Consider the following 19,221-nt stretch of genomic DNA (forward strand, 5'->3'; position numbering starts at 1 on the left):
TGTTTCATTCCATGAAAAGAGAAAGCAAACTAAAGGTCTTTATAATTTGTGACCATCTGGTGATGGGATTCTAGGCTCACGAAAGTCCTAGGGGCAATGACAATGCTAATCATCTTTCTGGGCTGCAGTTTCCCCATCTGTAAACTGACCAGACTGGATCACATCCCAAGTCCTTAACCTGAAGGGTGTAAATCAGTCACATGGAGAGCTGCTTCTGACCTCACAGAGCCATCCCACCCTCTAGTCATGTGCACGTGGCAGGCTGGAGCCTGTGTCGCTATGTGAAATGTACTCATCTCAGATCCACTCTACCCTCTTTCACTAAAGCAGGAGAAAGGACCCTCAGACCTCATACTTCCGTTCTTCCAGGACCCCTGTGTGTAAGTCAGGACTTGAGTGAAAAAGACAACACAAGACATGAAGTGTGTTTATTAGGAAGAACACTCCAAACACTCACAAATGGTTCTCACAAACACTCAGCCTAGGCGGGAACACGAAAGGATAACACAACAGAGTCCATTGGGTTTGCTTGCTTACATCACCAAATGTTCATGGCAGTTATTTTTCAGGCTGTAAAAACGGCATCTATGGCACCAACATGGAACTTAAAAACAAGTTGGATTTCAAAGTGCCCCAAATGCCAAAAAAATGAAAATACTATCAAACAGGTCTCCAAAGAAGTCTAGGAAGCTGTGATGCAGGCCTGCGCATATACCTCCCTGGGCCCTCAGCACTGATGGTGCCACCTACATTCCCATAAACATACCTCACCATCCCAGGACAACAAAGGAATGCCATGTAAGAAACAAACAAGACTGGTTATCTCGAACCACAAACAGGAATACAGAAAACACGGGCCGGATGCGGCAACGCAGACGGGTTAGCGGTGTTTCGAGAGCGCTCTCCCAGGCACTGAGATGCAGCTTAGAAATACGCTGGAGTTAGCTCTGTCTTCCCATCTGTGGTGACCACCTGGATTAGGCTTCCTGAGTTTGGCCGTTTGTCCCCAGTGATCCAGTCATGGAAGGTTCTAGAATAACAAGAGATATTTTATACTCTTAAAGCATTCTCTGGGCACATGCTAATATTCACACTGGTAGCCTTGGGTGTGAAGGGTGCTTTCTAGAAGGGACTGTGAGAAAGCCACTAAGCATCAGACACATACAGGTCCCCAAAGAGCTCAGTATCTGACTCAGAATTAATGTAATCTTAGCTTTCACTTTTGCCTTTTTCTACATGGTCAAAATGCTTCATGACACAGTAGTATGATTTTAACTAACAAGACAATTTTAGATGACTAACTGTAAGAGACAGGTGTCCCTCCAAGTTTTCCAGACTGCTGAGGACTCTGTCATCCCAGGGGTCAGTCTGACCCTTTAAGTAAGAGGACATGCTATCTGCATATAACCCACACGTTCTCCCAGGTGCTCCCCAAATCACCTCCAGACTATGGACAGTCACTTACACGACACATGTGCTATGTAATAAACAGTGGTTAAAACAATACTATCTTTAGGGATTGGCGACAGGGGTGAGGGCAGTCTCTACCTATTTAGCACTGAGCATATCCAGTGGTTTGATGTGAAGTTAGTTGAAGTGGCCATGAGAACGCACAGAGAAGAAAGCCAGCTTACGCTCTGTTCCTTCTCAAGTTTAAAAAGAAACAAACTCATCCTTCAATTTTAGCAAACATGCCTTGGGTGCCCAAAACAAGTTGTACAAAGCAGGCTGCTATAGTAAAGTGCATTGGGACTTAAAGCAACCGGCTGTTTGTGGAGGGGCAACTAAGTCTGCCTGGACAAGGGAGACCCTGTCCATGACATTTAAAAAAACAAGGGAGAAAAAAGGCTCAAAATTTTGTATAAAAAAAAAAACAAAGAGCAGGTGACAATTTCTATCAGTGAGGCATTTACACTGGAGTCCCATCCACTTGAGGATTCAGTATCAGGACCTAAACCGGAAGCACTTGGCTCTTGGGACACTGTGGTCCCAGTGTGTAACCCTGAGGACTAGGTTAGACAGTCAGCGGCCAGACACTCGGGTATCTTCTCTTGATATTGTGCAAGCCAAGAAAGTGTATGGACTCAAACCCAAAGCACTGATAAAACACCCTGAAAAACTCTCACAGATCATGGTCCCATCTCTGGGGCTAGAGCTGAGCTGGGTGTCTGGGGAAAACAAAAGTGACATTTGGGGATTTGAGGGTTTCTATCTTCATCATACATGTCTGTCTTGCCTTTGCCTTCCCAGCAGTGTGGAGGGGGTGAGAGTGAAGGCATGCTTACCACAGGGGGTACAGAAGGTATTGTGCATTTCAGACAAACTCCTCGCTAACTTGTCAAACGAGTTTCAAGTGGGAAAACTGATTGTTAGAGCAAAGGGTGCCTGATACCCCATGTCGTGACTGGGAACTCAGGCCCAGGAGGAGCCTCAGTGCTGGGTCCAGAGTCTACATTCTAGGTTAATATGTCACTCAAGCATTGTGGGAACATTGGCCTTTAAGGAGAAATGGAAAAGCAACCACAAACCAAAACACAGTGTCTTCCCAGCTTCTCTTCTCAGTCATGTGTTAAAGCGTGACTGCAAGCTCACTGTGGGTTTGCAGGCCCACACGGTCCTGCAGTCAGACTGTCTAAGTAGGAGCCTGGGTTTGCTGGTCTTTGGACAGGTTACTCAGTCTTAAATAAAAAGAATCTTCTATGAGCACTAAATAAAGTAGTAGGAAGTGTGTGGGCTGGGCGGGGCATGGGGCAGGGAATCAGTTCAGTCGGTTTAATGCTTGCCACAAAAGTACAAGGATCTAACTTAGATCTCCGTACTGGGGAGGTGGAGACAGGAATCCCTCTGGTGTGCGCTCCAGCCAGTAGAGCCAGAACAGTGAGCTGCCAGTTACTGAGGGACTCTCATAGACTGAGGTGGGAGGGCTACAGACGTGGCTCAGTGGGTAAGAGCGCATACTACTCTTGTAGATGAGCCAAGTGCAGTTCCCAGCATGCCCATCCCACAGCTCGGAACCCCCTGTGATTCAAGCTCCAGGGACAGTCTCTCCCCCTAACTCCAGCCCCAGGGACCTCCCAACACCTGCCTTCATGGGCACACATCCACAATCAGACACAGCACGTATAGAAATTAAAAATAAAATACATCTTTAAAAAAAAATGGGCCGGGCGTGGTGGTGCACGCCTTTAATCCCAGCACTTGAGAGGCAGAGGCAGGTGGATTTCTGAGTTCGAGGCCAGCCTGGTCTACAGAGTGAGTTCCAGGACAGCCAGGGCTACACAGAGAAACCCTGTCTCGAAAAAAAAAAAAAAATGGAAATTGCCTGAAGACACCCGATGTTGATCACTGACTCCCAATGCATGAATGTACACACAACACAAACACACGCACACATACACAATAGTAGGAAGGGTTTAGAATAGTGCTTTGCATAGAGCTAGCACTATGTGGTTAAACATAAGTGGAAGTTCTCTCCATTTAACTTAAATGACTGCTAACAGTAGGTTAGAACTGCAACCACCAAGTACAGACATCCAAGCAGCTATGACACTGGCACCATGGGAAGGCCGTCTCCTGTAGGGACGGTGACCTAGCCATCTCATGTCCAGGCAGCACCTGGCTGTGGGAGGTGCCCAGTGAACCTAGATTTATTAAAGCAGGCCTTAAGGAACTGAGACCACAGGGACACCAGAAAGAAAGCCCTAGCCCTTCTCCAGTGAGCTCTCAAACGGTATCCAGGGTCACTGACAGTTTACTAGGATTCTGGAAATGAAGACATACATCAGTGGCTCAGCATCGACTGAGTCATAAGACTATGACTTCCTCCTGTCTTCCTGCCTCGGAATTGCTCCTGGATACACTATCAGATTATAAGGAGGAGATGGGGCTGACAGGACACTTGGGTCACACACTGCCAAGTGTATAACACACATGATCCTGCTTCCTTGTCATCGTAGACCCTCATTACACGGGCGAGAAGTCCGTGTGCTAGGACAGTTTACAGATATGCATACTTTGGTCAGACAGGGATAAGAAATGGAGTCAGGACTCATATCAGGGCTATTAACCCCTTCATATAACTGCTCTTCTCCTAGACAAGCTACCTCAGGCCCTCAGAGCCCCATGGTCACTGAGAGTCCCCAAAGGTCAGGGGACAGAGCCTGGGGGCTGCTCAGTCACCGCCTCTCCTGTGATACTCACTCCACCAGGAACTCTAAGGGTGTCCAGGAGCTGAAGTCTGCCTCGGGCATTGATTTCCTGTTCATCGGAGTATCCAGGGTATTGCTGCAATGTAGAGATAAGTGTGTCATTTGTGCATTGTCTTCGTAATAACAGGAGTCTGGTTCTTGACCACGAAAAGACAAACACAGCACCGCCACAGGGCGCCTCTGGTACTGAGAGTGACATTTACATGGAGCGATCAGACAAGATAATCAGAGACCAGCGAGCTGTCCATGTTAACAAAAATCACAGCTGAGGGGAATCCAATAAGGCTCTTGGTCACGCACACTGGGGGCAGACAGAAAGAAAACAGGGCAAGTAGCATTTTACCTTTACGTCAAACACAGTCTTATCAAAGGCAAGTGCCTCATTAGGTCCTCCAATACTCTCTAAAATGTGGCAGACTCACTTCTAAAGATTTATGTAAAATAATATTCCTTAAAACATCAAAATGGTAAAATGTCATTTTTAAGCATATGGCTGCCTTCCAGGAAATGTATGATTCTCAGGAACAGAATACAGAACTGGCTCAGCACATTCGGCCATCAGTCAGAACAACCATAGGGCAGCTCAGCCATTAAAACCTCACGAGTGAAGGACTGGAAAGCTAGCCAGTCCCGGCGCTGCCCCGGGAGCCCTTACAGCACAGAACACAAGAGGCAAGCCAGCTGACACTAGAATTCTTCCACTGAGAAAGAACACGCCATGCCCAAGGTGGCAGCCTCGGCCTGAGCCAGACAGCTGACTGGGGATTTGCTTCCTGTCAGTTAGAAATGTCCCCCTGCATTCCCACAATCTCCTACAGAACTTCCCCAGGCTGATGCACATGCCTGGCTCAACACGCACACTGACCTTATAGCAATGTGAAAAGACAACTGTATAAAGTAAAATAAAGTGTGTAGAGGCTTGAAAAGTAAGAGTGGGATTGAAAAGAAGGCACAAAAGATGAAAAAAGATAGATCTGTCCTCAAAACAGATGAATGTCTGAGATACTACCACAGGCTGAATGTGCCTCCCAGGTCAGATTCTTAGGTTGAAACTGAGCCTGCAGGGTAACAAGAGTAGGGCCTTTAAGAGATAGTTGGGTCAGGGTGTGGCCCCACCGATGGATGGGGCACCCACAGAGGGGCCTGAGGGAGCCCCTTGGACCATATGACAGCAGAGAAGATGTCATTCATCTAGGAACAGGCTCTCACCAGACGCCAACCCTGCTGGCACCCTGTCCTTGGACTTTCCAGCCTATACAACTGGGATCAGTGCAATGCTGTGGCTTATAAAATACCCAGCCTAGGGTGTTTTGTACAGTAGCAAGAATATAGACAGGAGTTTAAGGGTCTTTAGTGTCACACACTCAAAGCCCTGGTAGAAAGAGCCTCTCAAAACGTCAGCGCCCCGTGGTGAGCAAGGAGTAAGCAATGGGACTCCCGTCCCAGGCACTTACGGGAGCACAGCAATGGCAGCAGCCCCGGGGGGCATGCCACTGTTCTTCCCTGCAAGGCTCTGGCAGAGCTGATGGACGGCTCCCTTGGCCATGCCGTAGCCGATCATCCCTGGGAAAGAGGAGAAAAAAGCTGGTTACATCAACGCTGGATGCTGTAGCTCCTCAACCTCTCTGTTTCCTTAGAACTCTAGCCACAACATGGTACCTTCACTAGCCCTGCCAGAATAACCGCAAATAGAGGGAGGTGGTGGGACAGGTAGGCAGGGGTGTGGCCTCCGGCCAGTTTCCAAAAATGCAAGTTTTTAAAGGGCACGGTGCCACAAGCCGTTCCCCTTCTTCAGGTGACACGGAGGAGTACTAAGTATCCTAGGGTGAGCACTTCAAAAGTGGGGCTCTCACCTCTGCTTTCTTGATGACAGTAATGGTTACAGATTCTAGCCTTGGTTGTTTATGTGTACATGAAAGTCATAACTCAGCCTTAACCATCAACAAGGCTGACTGAGGACCAAAGAAGACATCAGCCAAAAAAAGCCAAAAAAAGCCAGGGAGACCACAGGGGGCACAGGTGGTGCGAGCGACTGCTGAGCTGTTGAGGGCTCGGCTTTGCACTGGGTGGCTTCACTGAGCTGCCTGCCCAGGAGCATAGAGGAAGGTGTTTTGCCACACTCTGACTCTTACTCATCACTTCTCATGGCACCCTCACTAGCATACAGTTATTCCCACTGTGGAGCAGGCATCTACTGTCCATTGGGGGCATTCCCTTCCTTATCCAACATGCAGGGCAGCAGTCTGTGTATTCCGACACAGCTGCCTATTACAGCTCAGACTGTGGTATTATTTCTCTCTGATCTTCATGCTCATCACTGTCACTCTGGCTCATCACTGTCACTCTGCTGCCTATTGAGGCTAGTGCTTGACGGGATTGCTTGGTTCCAGGCACCAACCCACACTTAACCTTCATATGCCACTGAGCCTCATCTGACCATGAATCCCTGAGTCAGTGCTAAGCACATGAAGAAGTGCAAGGCAGCTCTGACTCCAAGCATAAACACCTAGGGTCCAAGTTGAAGGTCACTGATTCCTCAGCACTGTGATTCAAGGACAATCAACAGCCCACCAGCCACCAGCCACCAGCCACCAGCAAGGAGCTCTGAAAGCCGGAGACATCGGTTCCCCTAGAGCTGGAGTTACACAGAGCCGGGAGCTGCCTGATAACCCAACTCAGGTCTCTGCAAGAGTTTCCTGTGCTCTTAACCATCGAACCATCTCTCCAGCCTCTGTTTCTTTTTTTGAGACAGGTTCTCATTATGTAGTTCTGGCTAGACAAGAACCAGCTATGTAGAATACACTTGGCCTCAAACTTGCAGCTATCCTACCTCTGCCTATGAATTACTGGCATGAGCCACCATGCCCAACCTCAGAAAGAGGCATTCAATATATTTTAAACTAATTTATTTATTTATTTGTTTGTTTGTTTGTGTTTATTTAGTGTGTGTGTGTGTGTGTGTGTGTGTGTGTGTGTGTGACTGTGCACACGTACACACATCATAGCACATGTATGGAAATCAGAGGACAACTTGTGGAAGTTGTTTTTTATCTTCTACCACAAGAGTCCTAAGGATCAGATATTCAGGTCATCAGGCTTGGTGGCAAATGCCTTTTCCCACAGAGTCCACCTCCCCAGCCCTCAATACATTTTTATTTATATGAACATGATAGTCATGGTGGCACATACCACTCCCCCATCCCAGCAAAGGGAGTATGAGTTCAAGTCCATCCCAAGATACACAGGATGAACTCCACTCCAAAAAATGAAAAATGCTTTTAATATAAAAATGTGTGACTAGAAAGAGAGTGTTGTTGGATGCACACAAGAACACATACAGAAGCTTCTGGATGCCCGAAGTCTGTGACTAACTATACCTGAGGAGTGCTGTAGGGATCAGGCACTTGAGCAGGCGCCAACCTCCCTACTAAGTGTGTGTCTTTCAGCACCATGTGACATTTCCTATAGATGCTGGTGAAAACAAGCTAATAAAATTACACTAATAAAAAGAAAACATTGCCATCCACTTTCTCCTTAAGTTCTACTCATCCCTTGGTCACATCAGCTCCTCCATACAACATTTCCAGGGACAGTACCTTCTCTACTCTCTCTTTTCCCCCATTTCTCCCCTTGACTCATTCAGGGTATTTGCTTAGAAAGTAATTTAGTAGCACAAGTTCCCTGCTCCCTGCTCCCTGCTGCTGTGACAGGCCCTCAACACACTGTCAACAGTCAATATACGAACCAGATCAATCTGCCATCTGCCAGCTCAAACCTCACTTCCCAGCCAGGTGGTCTTAGAAAAGCCACCTAAAATCACTCAGGTTTATCTCAACTGTAATCAAGAGACAGTCACTTTTATATCTTCCAGGTACCTCTCTCTCTGGTAAATAAAAGAACATTACACACAGAATGCCTAAAATCTTATACTTCAAAAATAAATGTACCAAGTTGTAATGTGCATGAAAAGCTGCACATGTTCAGGGTGTCCCATTTGAGCACATCTTGACACAAGTACACAGGCCTCCTTCAGTTTCCTCTCCTCCCACAACTCACTGAGGCTCTAGCTGAAGTCAGAGATGCTCTGTCACAGATGGTAATCAAGTGTAATAGCTCAAGAGGCATCCTAAGTCCAGGGAGGTGGGATTCACAGCACGGTCCAGGAACCAATCAGTGATCAGCTTCAGCAACATCAGAATGCCAAAGAGGGTCAAGGTCTCAAGAGGTTACTTAGAGAAAGATTTCACCATCCTCCATTCTCTGTCTAAGCAGAGGGCAGGGAGCCAATGGTTTAAAACTACAACAAACTCTGCAAAGCACAGGGAGCGCTCTACCTCTCCACTCCCAACACTGTAACAGCTGGGAAGCTCTGAGAGGACAGAAATGAGCACGGAGCAACCCTAGAATAATTCAACAGGACTACACAGACTCGACGAGGTTGTCTTGGTTAGGTCCTTTGCAAAATACTTTTTTTAAAAGTACGTACAACTACAATGAACACTTTCTTCCAAATTATACGTTCCATATTATTACGTTCCCTTAAGAGTGGCTTCCAAATACAGCACAGAATGATTACAAAGCAAGAGCAGAAGGGTCATTAAGATGAACCATCCAGTCGAACTAGCTGCACTTACAAACAAAAGGAAATGGGAACCTGCTTTGTCCTTTAGAAAAATTAGTCTTTCAGTCCCGAGGTTTTGTTTTTGAAATGTCAACCTATTACTCATTTCTCTGTTTACTTTCTAGTGTCTCTGCCCTGTGTTCCGTTTAATAAAAAGCAGCTCTCAAGCAGACAGACACCTAACATTTACACAGCTTTAATTACTGCAATAGCCACGGACCTGTTAGCTCCTGTGCCCTGCGAAATGCAATGAGCAGCAAGAAATTACTAACTAGCAAGAGACTCAGGGTTCAAAGAGTTACATTTAAAACTGAGAAGGGGCCCCAAGATCTCTACCACTTAGATTTTAAAAGGAATACATTTTACACCCAAGTAGTACAGATAAGACTTGTTTTCCACGGCTCTGTGTCACCTACTTAAATCCCTCTAGTCTTGGCCCAAAATGAATGTATAAAATGACCCATCCCCCAAGTGTGTGTTGTCCTAATCCTAAATTCAGAAAGGTACTGTATCTAGAGACAAGGTCTTTAAACTGGTAATTAAGTTAAAGTGGGATTGTTAGGGTGTGACCCTCATCTAGAATGACCAAAGTGTTTCTAAGGGGTAGAACTTAGGACACAGACACACAGGGCAATGACTATCTAAAGTACACAAAGGCAGCCATCTACAAGCCACTGAGTGAGGGGTAAGGCCTAAGAACCAACCTACCAACATCCTGGTCTTAGATATCTCACCTCTAGAGCTGTTAGGAAACGTGTTTGCCAAGGCATGGCAGTCCCAACAAGCACATGCAGGGAATAAGAAATGCAAAAGAAAGGGTCTTTGTGGTGGCACATACCAGAAACAATCAGGGGTTTGCTTCAAAGTATATTCACTATATAGTAATTAAATAGTTATGGACAATTCATTTAATTCTCTAAACTTCGTTTTCCTAACCAAGGAATTGAAAAGGTAATAAAGAAGCCTATACCAGGATTCCATAAATACATGTGTGAAGTGGAAAGTATGTATAATAATACTTGATAGTTCATGTGAATATAGTAAGTCCTAACATGTGGTAGGCACTATATGTCTATATGTCAGCAACTTTGTGGTTGCTCTTAAGTTAGATAATACAGTTTGCAATTAAGAAATTGGCAAAAGTTTGACCAGGAATCCGGGTCAAGAATCCACCTGCCAAGATTATTTCCCTGGGACAAGATTAAGAGTGTTCCTCATAAGAAGATTCGGCACAAAAGGTAGTAAATCCACCCAACAGTAAAGTTCCTGTGGCTCAAAGGGATTTGCACCTCCTCAGCCCAGGCTGTATCCATCGCTACAGCAGGAGAATCATTCACACTGCACACATGGAAAATGAAGGCTTACCAGGAGTCCCATCCAAGGCAGCTTTGGCCCCCGCCAGGGTCAAGAGGCCTCCTTCCTTCAGGTGCTTTGTGGCCAAGTGGCTGGAGATAGTGGATGTCCACATACTCTGCTTCCACATCAGGTCACAGTTTTTAAAGAGTGCTGGGAACAGGACAAAAAAACAAAACATGAGCTCATCATTTCCGGAGAAGAACCCAGAAGGCAAGCTCAACTCACACTGCATGCACTACAGGGCCCCTCCAGAGCCTGCTGGTCTCCCAGAGTATCTAATAAAAACAGCACAGGGCTCAATGGTCGGAGTTGCAAATTCAAAGACAGGCCATGCTGTCTCCCAAGGCTCAGCTTCCTCACCCACCAACTGCCTAATTTTTAGCCAAGAGACTTTAGCAAATAAAACTGGGGTCAACAGATTCACCAGACTGTCATGGCTTCGAAAATGGTTTTACTTTATAAAAATGCTTAGATTAATAATAGGAACGCCTATCCTTATTCTGGCTTTTACCAATGATAAAAACCATGAAACAACTACCCTACGGCCATAAAAAGGGTTTTTTACAGAGTTACATTTTCATGGATAAAATTAATGAGAGCCTTTAAGAGTCTGTAAAAGAGGACTGAAACAGTGACCACTTCACAGCTGTGTTGGTCTTCTGGCCCTGCCAGAGACTGGGAAGGAACAGGTGGTGACACTGTCACACTGTCAGCCTCCCCCACCCTAGCTCTCATGCTCTCTTGACCTCCCTCCTTCCACCACAGCATGATGCTGGAAGAAAATGCCCACGAGACACCTGCCTGTGGCTCTGGACTTCCCAGCCTGTAGACCTATGATCAGTCAGTCTCTACAAATCACCCACTGCTATCACCACAAACCAAAGAAAGAGACAGAGCTGTGGCAAGGATCCGAGAGACAAACAGAAAAGCAGCTGGCCTGCCGCCTCATGTATACCAGAGCTCTGTCAGCTAGACAAAGAGCAGAGCAATAATTAACTTGGAGTAGGACTCACACTTGGATTTGGCATTGCCCCCGGCCCATCCTCCAGCCACACAGAGAATCGCGTCCACCTTCTGGTCACCTAGGAGCTTTCCAACCTCAGCAGTGACCTTAAACAAAAGAAGCAAAAAGATGTACAAACTGGAAGGTGAGTTTCCTTCTTTATAAGCTAGTTCACCAGCAGAGCAATTGGCCTGGAATATTAGATGGGAGAAGTTCCATATGTTTTTAGATGGTGAAGCCAACCGCCTCTCCATCTGGCTTCCATAAAGTAGTGCCTCTACATGAAATCAAATAATAAAGAAAGGAAGGGAAAGGGTTTTTAAGAACATCCCTAGGGCCTTGTGACAAACAGGTGAAGTTTTGGTATTGCCTTTCCAGATTTTCTTCAGTAATCACAAGCTCATGATCTGAGAAGGTTCATTCCACTCACCCTACCCCACCTCACACAAAAAACACTTTAAAAAAGAAATATCACTAAAAACCAAAAGAGGGGTGTAAAAAACAGTCAACTACAAAATGCTAGCACGTCTGAGTACAGAGTTCATTTCAATGGTCTCTATGTTTGAAATCTTCAAGCCCTGAGAATATACCACACACTCTCATTATCGTTTATTAAAAGGGCAGTCTGGCAGACAGGCCATGTTGGCTGGCCACTGTGGCTCTTATTTGCTGGAATGTCTGAAGTAATGCCTCTGAGGTGTTCAGAATGCTCCATCTTTTGAAAACTCATACCAAGACCCAACATCTCTCCAGTGGCCTCTCCATGGAGCCATTACTTCTTCTCTGAAGGCTACTGTTTCTTTAAAAGCAATGCTCAGCCAATGAAAGACAAGCTTTTCCTGCACGCCACACCTAATGCTTTCCTTTTAGACAGATTCTAGACCCCTGTGCCTTTTACCTAATCGGGTATATTATTTGTTGATCTTCCTCCTATGGCCCTGAACAATCCTAGAAGTTCCTCCCTTCTTTCTGGTCAGAACCTGGACCCTGACTGCCAGAGGTTGTATCCACTCTTCACATATGGATGGGCCCAGTATCCATGCCATCCTACCTACTCTTTAAGAAGCACATCAATGCTTTTAACACCTTTCTTCATTCTTACACTAAGATAAGGCAATTCCAAATCCCAGCCTCTTAAATTTTGCCCTCTGCCCAAGGATCTCCTAGAGATTCAGTTCACTTCTCACTTCTAGAACTCCTTGTCCCTAGCTCAATTTCTTGACCAGGAGACCAATTTCACACATGCTAAGATAAAAATTTCCTCTTCCGGTACCTCAAAATTCAGAACCAAGTATCATATAGTTGACTCAGAAATTCATAATGGAATGGAAGGAAGAAGAGATGTGAAAAGCTATAGATTATCATAAGGCATTTTGCCCTGCTAATACATTCTATATAGCCAAGTCTTGGGTGGAGACAACTTTGACATTCAAAAACCTATACGGTGGCTAGCAAGATGTCTCAGCAAATAAAACTGCTTCCTGCACAGACCTGTTAGCTGAGTTAGACCCCTAGATCCAGTGGTGTAAGGCAGGAACGGCTTCCAAAGGTCACCCTCAGGTCTCCAAACATCCACCATGGCATGAGCGCCCACAATAAGTCTCATTCATTCACTCACCTCCTCTTCTTCCCCCTCTCTGATAATAACAATAACGATAATAAATAGATAAGCCCACACTGATATCAGAACGAATACTTAACAAGAACTGAGGAGACTCTAAACTCAGAACCCTCACCTGGAAGAGCTATACCTTTCTAAGACCAGGCGTTGCTCTTCCCATGAGTTTTGCCTTTTATTACTTTATTCACATGACGTTATTTTGTTTCCAGGCAGTATAGCTCACTACAGAAGAATATAACCATAAAGCCGACTGCCCGGGCTCAAACATTACCTATGCCACTCTCCTACCTATGCAACTTTAGGCGAAGATCTTTCCTACATTTGGGATTTAAAACAGTCAAGGATCATGAAACATCAGCCAGTGCCGAGACCACCGGAGAAGGCACAACAAAGCAGACCCATTTACAGACTAAGTTTGTGTCGGGAAACTGCTGCCCTAGCTGTAGCACCAACTAGTTTTGCAGACTCACTGGCTGAAACCGAGTGACCCCACTTGCCTCCCCATCCAGTAGTCCTGAAAACATTACTAATGCAGAAAGGGGCTGGGGATTCCTTTGGAATGAGGGTGGGAACTCAGGCCTGAGTCCTCCAGGCAGTGGGTCAAAGGGTTGCTCCAGAGGCAGGACTGTTTAAGAACTCTAAAATACTCAAGATATCCATGAAATGGGCAATATCATCCCTTCTGAGGAGTAGTGGCATCATAGGAAGAAGGGTGATATTACCATTTATTTACATGTCTCCAGAGTTTTATTGTTTTCCCTGTTTTATAATTTGCCCATAATTTCATAACTGAAAATACTATGTTCTGTTAGTACTTATGTTTTGAACTATCTTAACTTCACTTTTCAAAAGATATTTAACCACACTATTCTCATTAAATAGTAAAAACAAATTAATTTAAATAAGAAAACCTGAAGCATACAATATGGAAAAATAAGTAAGCCACAGCCAACCGACAAAATAAAATATTATACATCAGCAAAGTGTTTAAGTGAGATGAAGTATTTAAACTAAAGAGTAAATTTTTTAAAAATCTAACTATCAAATGTAAAACATAAGACACGCAAGAAAACACAGGACACACACAGGAAAGACAAGGACACCTGCCAAAATCAGCCAGTCAGAAATAGAGCCTAGCATTTACCATTTGCTTTTCAGGTTTTCTAAGTGGTCCCCCAGAGGATCTTAGAATTGGCAGACAAAGAAAACAGCCAGCAGAACCTTCCCTGGGCCTCTCCTGTCATAATGAGGAATCTTAGAATTACCTGGTCTGCCTGCTCCGTGAATGAGTCTGTCATCTTAACAACCACGCTGGCACTGGCCTCTTCGTTCTCCACCACATCGATGCTGGCAACCCACTGGAGCAAGAAAAACAGCTTTGGTCAAGACTTGGTGGCTTGTGACTTCTCTAAAGAGCAACCCCCAGAAAGGGGAGCAAAGAAAATTTAGTGAAGAGACTTAAAACTGAAATACATGGGACCAGAAGTGTTTCCAGTTTGCAATTTGGGACTCTGAAATGTTTGCATATACTTATCTTGGCGATGGGACTGAAGTCTAAACACAAAATCCACATGTTTAATATACTGTGTATATTCAATCTAAAAGTAATTGTGCATAGTACTTTTAATAATCTTGAACATGCAACAGGTTTCATGGCATGAAACTTCCCACTGCGGTGTCATATAGCCCTTTAGGAGCTCAGGATTTAGAAACAGTTCAGATCTTCAGATTTTACCACGCAAACAAAAACCCACTAGAGAAAGGTACTAACAAGTGACCTCCCAGGCATCCTCCAGGGACCACCAACTGCAGCCCAGGGTACTCTGAACACCTCCCTTCCCCTTCCTCTTCCCCTTCCCCTTCCCCTTCCCCTTCCCCTTCCCCTTCCCCTCCCCCTCCCCCTTCTTCTTCCCTGCTGGACTCTGAAGGCCAACCCTTACATGTATCGAGAGACATTTAATCTCTGCCACCAATACTTAAACCTGCTAGCATGGGAGACAGCTACAAACACTATGGAGTTGGAGGGGCAGGGATGGGTCATCCTGAGAATGACAGATGCCGAAATAGAAACTAGACGTGCCATGTGCTGTTACTCTCCTTGTGTTATAAAGCCATTTCAAAATATAAAACCCTTCGCAATTCGCAAAGCTTGGTTTCGTAGAGACGATGGCTGGTCTATGGAAGACCCCTGCCCTCCAGCAGAGGCAGATGAGCAGTGTGGACATCTGACTGAGGTATTAACGTGGCAATCTTTTCCACCGTAGAAAGCGGGGTGACTGATTAACAGGGTCAGTGAAAACAAAATGATGTGGATGCTCAACCCTCCATCCCGGAGTTTTACCTCAGAAACCTCCGGGTCCTTCAGAGTGAAGACCCAGATGTCAGTATCTACCTTTAGGAGCAATTACAGCCTCACTCAACAATCATTACTTGTATACCACAAACCATGGGGAATAATACAAAGTCAGCTCCACCCAGCCCTCCCTTGGGTGCCAGGGAGGAGGGGGGGGGGGACAGAGTCCCCAGCATATCAGGTAAATCAGCATATCTGACTCAGTACAGAGGTCAAGGAGGAACAATGTTTACTGGCTGGCCCCCTGGCTCCTGTTCAGCTCCTTCCTAGCCAAAGTGCCACCTAAGTCTTCCAATATCAACCATCCACCAAGACAAGCTCTCACAGCTACAGCCACAGGCAAATCGGCCTGTGCAATTCATCAGCTGAGGGTCCCTCTCAGGGTGACTCTGGATTGTCAAGGTGACAGTAACAGTCAACCAGCTCAAGAGAATCAATGAAGTTAGAGTCAGCGCTATGTAGGAGTACAGTGCCCTGTGGAGGTGGACACACCCCGCACCTTCAGTGCCGCCTTTGTCTCCACTCTCCAGTACACCCGTCTTCGAAGATTGTGGAAGACATCCCAGACTTCCAAGGATCTAAATAGGTCGTGGTATTATTCTTGTACCACACTGAATCCAGAACAAAATCCTGTGTCCCTCTCTGTAGTCCCAGGAGATCCTTTGCCCGGGCTGCTGCTTCGGCTAACTAAACTCTCAGGAAGGTGCTCCAAACGCCAGGGCTTACTCTAGAAGTGTCTAGTGCTGAGCCATTCTGATCCCTGCTAAGAGGCTGGGGCCACGACCAGCTCTCCACACTCCCTTGCCACCATCTGGGAGGGGACACCCTGACTCGACCAAGTAGGTGAAATATCCTTTACTAAGCAAAGATGTCAGCAGCTGTGGGTGCAGACCCCTTCGACTACGAGTTCCAACAAGGCTAAGCAATATTGCCTGCAACACAGACTGCAGTATCGGTAACAGCTAGCACGTAAACGGCGTTTACCTAACTATCTCATTTATTCACCACGATTGGCCCAAGAATAAACAGGAACGTTATTGCCATTTTATTTTACAAGGGAACTGAGGCTAGCGGGCATTGGGGAAATCAATTCAAGGTCACTCGGCTAGTAACTTAGGGCAGCCCAATTCCAGAGTCTTCATTCTGCCTTTCCCCTCCCAGTTCGCTCACTTCCCTCCCAAGTCACGCTGGACCTTCCGGGCTTGGAGGAGGCCTCGGGAGCACCCACACCCCACGCTCTTTGCAGGGCAAAGGCCAGGCACCTGTGGCCCAGAGCAGACCGGTGCGTGCGCGTGCAGCCTAATCACGCGTGCACTTGGCCGGCAGTCCCCGATCCCCCCCGCTACTCCTAGAGTCCGCCGCTGGCAGCGGCCGTCTCGCAGTGTTACCCAGTTGCGGGCCCGGAAGGCCTGTACGCAGCGCGAGCCCAGAGCGCCCCTGCCGCCGTACACCAGCACCCGGCGCGCCTCGCCTGAAGCCGCCATCCTGCTCTTGACAGACTCCCGCGGTACAGAACGCGGAGCCCAAACGCACTCGGAGGCTCGCCGCTTCCCTGGGAGGAACTCAGGAAGGTTGCCCAGAACACCCGCCCCTGTCTGTGCCCCGCCCCCAAAGCTCCGCCCCGAGGCGGAGACGGAGACATTGCGGGGCCACGCCTCCTGCTTCGGCCAATAGAAGCGCGAAAGCCGGAACGCATGATCCCGACTGTGCCCCGCCTACCCTCCCCGCCCTAAGGCTAAGATACAGTAAACCACGCCTTCCTTCTGTGGACCTTCGGAAACAAGGCTGCGAGACACACGCTCTCTACTGCGCCCCGCCCATCTGCCCCGCCTTCACCGCCCTGAAGCCAATAGGAGTGTAGCAACCTAGGCGCGTGCTCGAAGCTGTGCCCTGCCCACCCGCCCCGCCTCCTCTTGTAGCCCAGTTGGCGCACCGCACGCTCTCTGCAGCGCGGTGAACCCTACCTAGGGCGCGGACCGCTGCAAAGTTCCGCCCTCAGGCAGGGAGCTCTCGGGAGCGCCACCACGCAGCCAGAAGCAAGGGTTTATTCGAGCAGAAGCTGCTGGGCTCAAATTAGTGAAAGAAATTACAGATACAAACACCACAGTATTTTAACTCCCAAGAAAGACATGAACTTTGACCCCATTGTCTAACAGCTGTATGGCCTAAGCGCCTTCAATTGTTTTGTGCTGTGCCTCGGTTTTCTAGCAAATAAAATGTGAATAATAGGCTGTGCCTAGAGGTGGAGAAAAGAGTGTAAAAGGTACATCCAGTAGTGCACAGCTATTAGCCTTATCAATACTGGTTATTAAAATTCACTGAGCATTTTAGAAGTCTGTTCCATTTGTTCAAAAGGAAGACAACTGTGTAAACGGGGTCACATTTAAAAGTGAAAATCTGCCAAAACAGTGATGCAAAATTTGTAGTGCTCTGAAGTTTAAACCTTTCCATTACTGGAATTAGTACCTTTAAAAGAAAGAATACGAAGAAGAGCTACTACTATATTTAAAATAATATTAGTATATAGCACAACAGCCTTTGGTCTGGTAGGGGCACAAATTTCCACTGTCGGGACCTGTGCTATCCAAGGTAGAATTGTTGAGAAGTCCGAGGAGAGAGAAAGGTACAGTGCCCTCTACAGGTCAGGCACTGCTTCACACAATCTGTGTGTGCAAGTTCACTTTGCTGTACACAACAATCCTAGGGCTGGCTGTAAAAACCAAAGCTGGGAGTCGCAGACACCTGCCTAAGGAGACCAACCCTGAACCAGGTCTTCGATAATTAAGAGGTCCTCTTGACCACCACTTCAGTCAGTATGGCATGAGCTTGCTAGAACTCAGGTGTTACCCCCCAGAATTCTTCTGAAAACCTCAAAACATCAAAATTTGGTATAAGTTCATCATTTAATTCAGATCCAAGGCATTAAGTATATCCTATCCTCTAAAGACATTCCGAGAGTTAAAATAAGAATGCCAGCTAACATTATTTGCCATGAATTAATGTGCCCGGCAGTCTTCCAGGGCTCTTGTGTGTACTGTCTCATTTATTGGCAAATAAACATTTTCTATTTCCAGGCCACTGTGGGAAAGGTGAACTGCCATACTTGGAAGACCTGCATTCCAGCCCAGCATCCGCATTGCTTTGCCCATAAGGAAAACAATGGCCCACGTGGTCACTGGAGCATCAGAGATGCTAAATTATATGCTAAAGTCTTTTATATCTGGTAGAGCCCCCCAAACAAGCTTCAGAAATGCTGTTCTTTATTTCCCTTATGGAGAGGCCACTGTAGCGAGTCCCCTCGCTAGTGGGAATTGTGTCACTCCTATAACATGCTCACAAGTCTCCAGGAGAGAATCTCAAGGTTCCCGCTCACCAACAATGAAACTTGAGAAGCCCCTCCCGAGATTGATGACAACGCTGGAGAGTTTACTGTGCTGCTTTTACCCAGTTTTGCTCCCCAAGGTTTTCACAGAGTGGCTTTTGCCAGTCTCACAGGACCCTACATTCAGCAAGACAGTGAAGGTCACAATTCTAAAAGCCTAAGTATAAGATGGAGAATAGAAAAATTTCATTCCCGGGGTCTACAGATTATAGAAAGAGACCAGGGGGCTTGCTGGAAATAAGGGATCCAGAGGAAGTGGGAAGGGAATAAGAATGGGAAAGGGATGAAGTGTATGATCAAAGTAACATTATATGCATGTATGAAGTCACCAATGAGATAGATAGATGTAGGTACATACATACACACACATAGATAGATAGATAGATAGATAGATAGATAGATAGATAGATAGATAGATAGAGATACATACATTCATACATGCATAATACACAGATAGATGATAGATATACATATATACACAGATAGATATAGATATAGATACATACATAAAAAGCTGGATAGATAGATAGATAGATAGATGCATAGATGAATACATAGAGATGTACATAGATAGATGATGCATAGATGAATACATAGAAATGCGCATAGATAGATAGATGATACATAGATGGATAGATCTTGAGTTTTAGATGATAACTTTTCAACCAGACAAGAGC

General features: G+C 46.2%; 1 protein-coding gene across 1 annotated transcript; it reads right to left on the reverse strand.

The window, feature by feature from the left end:
* Positions 1-392: 392 nt before the first annotated feature.
* On the reverse strand, positions 393-16,763 carry Qdpr (quinoid dihydropteridine reductase). The gene is made up of 7 exons (XM_021210795.2): positions 16,551-16,763; positions 14,075-14,167; positions 11,199-11,295; positions 10,195-10,335; positions 5,663-5,771; positions 4,201-4,284; positions 393-1,030 (listed from the first exon to the last, which is right to left on the reverse strand). Exons 1-7 carry the CDS (start codon positions 16,644-16,646, stop codon positions 925-927), a joined length of 726 nt encoding a protein of 241 aa, XP_021066454.1. The 5' UTR covers positions 16,647-16,763; the 3' UTR covers positions 393-924.
* Positions 16,764-19,221: the final 2,458 nt, after the last annotated feature.

Source organism: Mus pahari, chromosome 13 (assembly GCF_900095145.1).
Source record: "Mus pahari chromosome 13, PAHARI_EIJ_v1.1, whole genome shotgun sequence".
Lineage (NCBI taxonomy): Eukaryota > Metazoa > Chordata > Mammalia > Rodentia > Muridae > Mus > Mus pahari.